Genomic DNA, 9,833 nt, shown 5'->3' on the forward strand with positions numbered 1-9,833 from the left:
GATTCCTTAATAAAATATGAAACAGTTTTAACAGCTGAAATTTTCTTACAAATATTTGATATTATAACACCGATTTCAAATTATTTGCAAGAAAGAAGTACAGTATAGATTTCATCAAAGCTCATCGCATGGTTATGAATGCAATCAAATTATTAAAGGATATATCGCGAAAATTTAACGTTGTAAAGAACTCTGCTGATATGTTTGTTAATTATGTAAATAATAAACTGGATGAAATGCAATGTGATGTCGAAGTTGAACATACATTACCGGATATTAGAATATGGACGGTGGAGAAACTACGGACGAACCGATAAGAGATTCATTGAAGAGGTATGAAATAAACAATTACAATTACATACTAGATACTGCAATTCAAAGCATGGAAAATCGTTTTACAAAAAACCAATTACTTTATAATGACTTCGCTTGTTTGGATCCAAAAAATTTTTCTGAAAATACTCCTGAAAATGCATTTAAAAAATTAAGCAGTATTTTAATACAGTTTAATCCAGAAGCAACTCAACACAATATTATTTCAGAATTACAACATTTTAAATCTTCGTGGAATATTTTAAAGGAAAATGTCAGTGAAACGTTTAAAAAATTAAACGAAAATGAACATTCTACTGACGATCATGTAGAAAACGATAATGATTCAATTTCATCTTCTTCCTGCAAAGCTTGCAAAAATTGCCCTATTTGTTGTTACAATGTATTAGTCAGATATAACATGTTAAGTGGATCTTATTCTATACTTGGTCAAGCATATAAATATTTACTATCTATGTCTGTAACACAAGTGTCCTGTGAACGGAGTTTTTCTACGTTAAAATTCATTAAAAACAGATTAAGATCAAGTATCTCGCAAGAAAATCTACAAGCCTTCATGTTAATGTCAGCAGAGAAGGATATTTTAAATGAAATAGATTCTGATGACATTGTTAATATTATTGCTCAATAAAGCGAACTTTTAAATAAAAAATTAATGTTGTAGACTTGTGCTTATTGTAATTTTTGTCAAGGTTGTATTTTGAATATATTTAAATATAAATAGAAAAAAGGCATTTATTTATTTATGGGCTGGGCTGGTAATAACTTTTTCCACACAAAAATTTTAGGGCTAGTCCGCCCCTGCATGCAGCTCTACAAAATACCCCCAACCAATTGGAACCACTGGGAGATTAAAAAGCATATCAACCCAATAAAAGAGAAAGAAAACAATCAAATAAATACCGAAATAACCAAAGATGAAATAAAAAATGCCATAGACGACTTCCACATCAAAAAAGCTCCAGGCACCGACGGCCTCCCAGCTGAACTGTTCCGCTTCTACAAAGAGGACTTCGCTGAGATTTTCCACAAACTGTTTAACATGAATTCTTTTCATAAAAACTTCAGCACAGGTAAAATGATACTCATAAAAAAAAAAAAAAAAAAAAAACGGTGTAACTGGGCAACTAGGAGACTTCAGGCCCATCACATTATTAAACATGGACTATAAAAACTATAGCATTATAATTGCCAAAAAAATTGATGCAACCTTCCGTGACATCATTGGCAGTACCCAAAGTGCTGGCATCAGAGGTTGCACTATTCAGAATAACATAATGTTTATTAATGTAATGAGTAACATCTACATCAAGAGGAAATCTCCACTCTCTATCTTCTCTATTGACATGGAAAAGGCCTTCGACACTGTTAACAGGCAGATCCTCTGGAAACTTCTTGACCTCTATGGTCTTAACAATAGTGAAATAAACAAAATTAAACTTCTCTACCAAACTCCCAGGACTAAAATCAAAATAAATAACCATGAATCCGACTTTACTGACTGTGCTGCAGGCGTAAGACAGGGTTGTCCCTGCTCGATGGTGCTCTTTACTATATACATAGAAACTCTACTTAAAATGATCATGGAAGACAAACTTATAACCCCAGTATACATCCCTGGCACAACCAAGAAAATAAAATATATAGCTCATGCCGACGACATAAATTTTAGAGTCATGGATAAAATTGCACTCAATAAAATCATTGAAAAGATAAACATATTCAGCAACTTAACTGACATGAGAATCAACCAGAACAAAAGCAAAATAATCAATATCTATGGTAACATATCCTGTGATACAATGAAATCAAATACCATCAGCAACATCAAAATCCTTGGTGTCTGGTATGGTGCAAACTGCAATCAATATAACCTTAACAATATGATCCAAAAAATTAAAAATGCACTTTGCATCTGGGACAACACTTGGTTATACCTGCCTGAACGTGTAATAGTAGCCAACAAAATCTTAATTGCCAAAATAATGTACACCCTGTATATCACAGATCTCAATAAAAGTCAAGTCAACTCATTGGAAAAAATCATATTTAAATATATATGGCAAAAAGACTTCGAACCCATCAGCAGAAACATCATGAAAAATGACATATACGAAGGTGGCTGGAGAATATGGGACATAAAAAACCTCGAACAGGCTCTTCAAGTAGCATACATAATTAACTCTATCAAAATGCAAGATCATCCGCTATATGACATCACTCGCTATATTCTAGGGCCCATCGTTAAATGCATCACCGCAGAGTCTGGTAACAATCCCTTCCTTCTGGACAATTCCATAAAATTCAAAAAATGGAGAGAAATCGTCACCACTCTTGTCAACAAGGATCAAATAAGGGACACCAACAAACCCAGCACCATCTACAAAAACATCTTCAACCAGACCAACAACAGCAACCTTACTGATACTTCCATTAACTGGAAAGAAACTTGGACCAATATAAACAGACTACCAGCTGAATGGAGAGAACTCGCATGGAGAATCATTAATAACATTGTAATGACAAGGGAATACCTGTACAAATACCACCGAGTAAGTACAGCTAGATGCCCTCGCTGCAGCCGCAACGAAAGTATCTTTCACGTGTTCTTTGAATGCACCATAGCTACCGAAACTTGAACCTGGCTCAACAAAATATTTAAAACTCATATTTCCTGGAAAATGTCAAATATCAGTCTAACTTCCCTGTCACGAATCAAAACCACTATATGATCAACTGGAGGACTGCACTAACCAAAAGTATCATATGGAAAGCTAGATGCGCTCTCATTTTCCAAAACAAACGTTGGAACGTAACCCTCATCACCAACAAAATCAAGGAGGAGGCTAATTACAAACTCAAAAATGACTACAAGAACTTCACTGATAAAGACCATAACTTCCTCTACTGTGGAACTGAAAACGTCATCTGGAAAAAGGTAAACAACAACTACACACTCAACGCAAACTGACTCTCACTCGTCTCACTGCTTCAATGATATCATTGTAGATCTGTAACCTAAATCTCTGTGAGATTGATTGCTTAATGTAACTCAACATGAGTCTTATGTATTTCTAGTACTTTGAACTTTCTGCAACGACAACTGCAATACACATCTGTATCAACTCTGTGCTTTGTAACCATTTCACTTTCTTATATGTCAGGCTTTTATGTTACCTGTAACAAATTATAACCATCCACTATTATATTATTATGAGAAAACGTTTTTATGTATCTTGCATAATACCCACATGTATATATCTGTACATACTATCATAAAAATATTTTAGGGTATTTATGCAAAGCTCTTTATTAATCATGTAAAAATTGTAGCAATGTATACTACTAATGCTCAGCTATATGCTGATATGTGACTTTTAAGATATCAATAAACTTTAAAAAAATAAAATAAATTCGTCCCACGGGTCAATATAGGTCATTTCCTGTTCCATGGGTTAAGTTTCGCCTTCATCCCCGTTATCCGTTATTTTCGGCAATTCATTTTCAGTTTCCTCGTTCACCTCAAATTCTTCTCTAGCGATAGCGGGTTGAACTCGTAACTTATGCTTGGTCTGGATATTTTCTATTTGATAATTAACAGGGCTAAGAACGTCTATTATTCGATAAGGACATGACCATCGCGGAGCTAACTTTCGCTTTATACCTCTTGGCACAACTACTTTTAGTAGTACTTTGTCTCCTACCGTAGCTTACGAGATAAGAAAGGCTATCGCATTCTCAACTTTTTGCTTCGAAAAGAGGGTCTTTTAGTGTTGCTAAATTTTGTCACTAGATGGCGTCTTAACACCCCTATTCAGAGAAGGACGTATACTAGCTAAGGCAGTATTCTCTGGCTAAAGTGTTGTCACATCTATTGAAATTTAAAATAACGTAGCATACATAGTTAGTTTTTATACCGCATTATTTCTTTTATTGTAAAAGGAACTTCAATCCTTTTTACAACATGATTTATTGCTGCATGCCATTGTGTAAAAGCAGTGGACGTATGAAAGGTATTACTTTCCATGAGTTCCCCTTTGAAACACAGTTGAAAACACAATGGCTCTTAAGTATAAAAAGGGAGGGTGAGAAAAAAACAGTTATTGGATTCCTTCCGAAAGATCTAGAGTTTGTAGTCGACATTTTCTCCCCACAAATTATAGCGTTAGCAAAACACGAAAAAGGCTTCTACCTGGCTCTGTGCCATCAGTTTTTGAGGAGTATCCAGAAAGATTAAAAAGAAAGAAGCCTGAACCCAGAAAATTTCCCAAAAAGAGATGTACACAGTCTACAACTGGGTATTTAACTAGTGTGGAAAATAATATTGATCAGGAAGAGGATGGTGATGAAAAGTGTGAGGATGCAAATGAAAACAAAACAGCCAGCATTGGTGTTCAAGTTCACATTCCTGTTTGCTCATTCCTAAGTAAAAGAACAAGTACTACACTGAGAAATTTAAAAAGGAAATGTTCAAGGCTTACAAAACAAATTTCAAATCAACTGTAGAAGCACAAAAACATTTATTAAAAGAAAGATTAAGGAAAACTCCTCTGGAAAAGAAATTTCAGGAAATTGTATCTGAAGCTACATTCAAGCATTCATTAAAACCTAATTTTTTAATTGAACAAGTTAACAGTTATGGTAAGAAAAAGGGACACTATGAAGAGACTACTGTTAAGATTTGTGCATTACTGCAAAGGAAATCCTCCAAGGCCTACAAGTATTTAAGACAAATTGGTATTTTGCATATCCTCATTCAGCAACCTTAAAAAGATACATTGGTTATGCCAGTGGAGAAATTGATGTTACTTCACTGATTAAATGTCGACTTGCAGAAGAATTCAAAGGATTAAAGACCGATTCTGAAAAATTGGGGTCCCTTATCATTGACAAGATGGCTATACAACCTAAATTAATTTATGATAGAAAATTGGACGTATTTTTAGGCCAACCAAATATGGACATGAATCTGATAGGACTTGAAGACAAATTAGAAAATAAATTGCTGTGCTTCCTTTTCCGTGGCCTAACACCACCTTATCGGATACCTGTAGCCTTTTACTTTACTTCAAACATAACTGCATTTGACCTTAAAAATTTAACTCTTAAAGTTATCACAGCAGTAGAAGAAGAAGGATTTATAGTCCAGCGCATGGTCACTGACAACTATTCAGCTAATAAAACCTGTTCGATTCTTAACCAGGAAACATTTATTTCCAACCAGCTTTGAAAAAATGAACGTTTCACGAGCAGCTCAAATTTTTTCAATTGAATTGGTTGCCGCCCTGGAAACAATGGTTGATATTTCTCCTGAGAAAGTAGATCATAAAGCAGGATTACATGATACGATTAACTTCATGAAGATCATGAGGAAGTGGTTTGAACTTCATGATATTTGTAATCAAACTCACTACATCTATTCTAAAAATCAAAACAAATGTCCTTTTTAGTCCTTAGATGATGAAAGACTGCAGTGGCTCAAACGATTTTCTTCACTACATTGAACAAATTCAGTCCTCACTGGAGAAAGAAAAAAGATTTAGTAATGAAACATACCACGCTCTGCAGTTCACAACGATGTCCACTGTCCTCTGTGCGCCCACCTTCTTCAGGAAGGTTTCCAATTGTCCTTCCAAAAACTTTTCAAGTGATGACGTAGAGGCACTATTCAGCTATGTATGCCAGTTAGGTGGCTACAATGACATGATGGATGTACGATCCAGTATGTTTGCTATAGAAGCAACGCTTAAAACAGGTTTAATTAAAGCTTCCATTAGTGCTAATGTGGAAGCAAGAGAACCACCACTGTCAACTGCAATAGCTCTAATTTCATTGCCAGCAAAAGAAACTGCTTATAGCTGTTGCTCAGAAAACTTTGCATTGCCTGACGAAGTAATGAAAATTCTGTCCAGGTTTTATAACCCACAAGGTTAGTACCATTCCTTTTCTTATTTTACCTTGTTTTAACTATAAACATTTGGAAGCTACTGTCTATTTTTTATCTTTTAATTACATGAAATCTGCTTGTGTAAATGACACATCTTTAGAACTAAGTGAAAAGTACACTTTAGTTTCCTACAGAAGTATTCAATTTTATAGAATTTTGTTCTTATTTTTTCCTTCAGCTGTTCAACCCACAATGAAAAATGCAGCAGTGGTTATGATTGCAGGATAAATTGTAAAAGTGGCAGAGAAATGAACAAGCTGCTTTGACTGTCTGCAAAAACTTTCAAGATTGAAAAGCTGTTCTCCAGTTTTGAGATTAATTTTTCATCGAGACCGTGGTGGTTTAAAATACCCTTGCTTTGAACTAGTGAGAGTTTTTGACATTATTTCTGATTTTGTTTTTGAAGCACTAATGAATGTGTGTTTAAAACAGAAAGGTATAAAAAAAAATTGTGAAGATACTTATTCCACATTTTCAAAATTTACTTTGCTGCAAGAATTGTGACTCATCAACCTTTGTTAGAGTTATTTTAGAAAAGTATATAAATCCACTGTTTGATAATTTTGGGAAAGCTATGAGTGAGAAACTCCAGCCAGTTAAGACATTACATAATAAGCCACTTAGCAGAAAGGTTATGCGAGTGTAGAAACTACCCAGTTGTTTTATTGGCTTTAAAACTTTGTGTAAACTTTCTAATCACATTATATTTATTAACTCAGACTACATCTAATGAATATATATATGATATAGTCTACATGTTTATCTTTTATGCACTTACATGGTATGTTATGAGAATTTAGTAAAAGTCTATTAATAAAAATTATTTGTGTGAAAATCCCTTTCCATAAATATTTATAAAATTATTGTTTATTAGTAATTATTCTTTTTTTCATGCATTCTAAATCCTGAGATATGATTTCTCAAATTATTGATTTTTAATTAATGAGAAAGACTTCTTACTACAGCATATCACCCCCAGTGTAAATGGAATGGTAGAATGCCTTAATAAGATCCTAATAGATATTTTAACTCATTATGTTGACGCAGATCAGCTCAATTGAAATGAAATGATCCCTTATGCTCTTTTCGCATATAATACTACTATGCATTCGAGCACAAATGAAACGCCCTTTTTCCTTTTGTATGGACGCGATCCGACTTATCCCTTTGACATCGTTATTGAACCTAATCAACCTCGATATGATCTAAATGAAAATTTTGCGAGCGAACTGAGAGCAAGGATGGCCTCAGCTCACAAATTAGCCCAGGAACATGCGGAAAAGGCTGCGTATGATAGGAATACATACTGTCAATGTAAGCATAAGCCATATAAATTCTCCATCGAAGACAGAGTTTTTGTTAATGAGGTAGCTATACCCGCGGGAGTGAAGCAAAAATTAGCCCTGCGATGGCACGGTCCCTATAGAATAATCACGGAAACAAGTCGTGTAGATTTTATAGTCCAACACATCCAATCCGAAAAGAAATTGCATATGCATGTTAATAGGTTAAAACCTGCAATCACTAGGTTGGAATTCGTACCACCCAATGCAGGAGAAGGAAATCCAGATGCAAGAAACGCCGATCCTTCACCCCTAACGGAGGAACAACCTCAGAAAGAACAGGTTGACCCCTGGGATGAAATCATTTTATAGTCACTGCAACAGAGTCAGTTAGATACCACAAACACCACCGGAGACACGGAAGTTGAACCACCCGTAACTTCGTCACAACCTACACACAACTATGCTCTGCGAAGTCAAGGACCAGTAAGCGAGTATCCCTGGATCCTTCCCAGATCTTCGGGAATTGTACAACCAAAGGTGGGAGTGTTGAGGGACACTGAGGTCAGCGAGATCACTCAGCGGAGTGAAGGCCTCCCGCGGCCGCCACACCCTACTCCAACTGGATTGTTCGCTGATTGTAAATGGTAGCTTCTCTTACTTATGAAAGGAAGGGTTGTGGCCGTATGCCTTATTTTGTATATATATTTTTATTTCTATTCCCTTCGTTTCCTTTCTTTTTCTTTCTTCCTTTGTCTATCGCCTTCTAGAAACTTCTTCCCTAATCCTTTCCTGGTAAGGTGGTGGTGACCTACTTTCAAAAACAAAGAAGAGGCGGTAGCCTGAGGGCTAAAAGGTGAACCTGAACTCATTTTCTGCCTTAGATGTTGGAGAATTAAGACGTGTGGAAAGGACCTCCCGGTTGTTCTTGCAGCAATGGAAGGACAATGGAGACGATAAGTTTAAGCTAGCAATCGAGAGGAGTTAGAAAACATACATCGATATAAAAATCTCCAAAAAAACATATTTAGAGAGCCTGGGTCATTTTATCCGACTAACTGTCTACAAGATTACATCGTTCAGCCATCACCACCATCAGTCCAAGATCGTCGACACTGGGTACCCATTCTTTCCTATTATATCTATCCTATTGCCTATCTTTTCTTCCTCCTTTTTAGTGTAAGTAGTTTTAAGTATTAGTCATAATTTCCCTTTTTATTTTGTACCGTGGTAAATATTTTTGTCGCGAGATTAAACTTAACTGCCGAAATTGTATAAAATATCAAATAAGGAGTGTCGGAATCTCTAAAAGAATCCTGTAAAAAAGGAAAATAAACATGGGTGAACAAGGAATATTTGTGTGTATTGTTTGCTTATCTTCCAGTTGGAAGTACAATCACCACATGGATATCTTACAGGGTATCATCTTCCAAATGAAGCGAGGTCTATTGTAAATACGCGTGCGCATGTAAATCAATTGTCGCAAAACCAAACTAATAATAATGTAAACTCCCTTTTTGGTAGATAACGATGGGAAAATTTATAGTAATTTATTTGTTCATATTGTTGAGTCACACTGTAAGCGACATATCGACGATTGTACCTACCTTAACCAAAGGTATCATATTGTTGCATCAAGTAAACTTTCTTATGACCACAAGCCAATGGACTATGGTTATAGAAATATCGTTTGAAGAATACGACAAATACCTCCGTGGTGTGCATCGTCACCTGGCCGCCCTATCTCCCGTTGTTAAGAAAGGAAAACAGAGACAAGATGACCCCATGCAACCTTTGTGAACTTTGGCTGACGCAGAACTGAAACCTACAACGATCCCTTGCCGATTTCGAGGCAGAATATAAAGAATTAAAATCTACTAACTGTAGGAAATCCCTCTCGAACGAAACGAGGATTAATCGATGTTGGAGGGAAAATCTTAAAATTTCTCTTCGGTACAGCTACATCAGAGGAAGTCGAAGCGATGAATAGCCAGATAGACAAATTATCCCGAAATCAACAAAAATTTGTGCACATTTTAGAAGCCCAAACAACCGTCATGAACCAAACCCTACAAGCGGTCAAGGACAACTGGAAGTACATCGACATGATGATCTGACGACAGAAGTATTTAGAGGAACAACTCCAGGTGTTCAGTTATTCATTATATCTCTAACTGCATTATTAATTAATAAACTCCACCATACCTTTAAAATGCAGTCTATTTTAAACAGTTATCGAATGTTTTCGGTCAGATTAAGGGCTGTTTCAC

The 9,833-nt window shown here is 35.6% G+C and overlaps 1 protein-coding gene and 1 pseudogene across 1 annotated transcript; both read left to right on the forward strand.

Annotated features, from left to right (window-relative positions):
- The first annotated feature begins 1,493 nt into the window (after window positions 1-1,493).
- On the forward strand, window positions 1,494-2,972 carry LOC111612968. Its single transcript, XM_023354266.1, has one exon. It carries the CDS (start codon window positions 1,494-1,496, stop codon window positions 2,970-2,972), a length of 1,479 nt encoding a protein of 492 aa, XP_023210034.1.
- A 1,705-nt stretch (window positions 2,973-4,677) lies between these two features.
- LOC111612969 lies at window positions 4,678-6,267 on the forward strand (annotated as a pseudogene).
- Window positions 6,268-9,833: the final 3,566 nt, after the last annotated feature.

The sequence above is a fragment of the Centruroides sculpturatus genome, unplaced genomic scaffold (genome assembly GCF_000671375.1).
Source record: "Centruroides sculpturatus isolate CEXI.00-Female unplaced genomic scaffold, Cexi_2.0 scaffold1851, whole genome shotgun sequence".
NCBI lineage: Eukaryota > Metazoa > Arthropoda > Arachnida > Scorpiones > Buthidae > Centruroides > Centruroides sculpturatus.

Excerpts from the sequence above, each read along its gene's own strand:
- LOC111612968 (XM_023354266.1), top strand. The coding sequence starts at position 1,494 with ATGGACTATAAAAACTATAGCATTATAATTGCCAAAAAAATTGATGCA.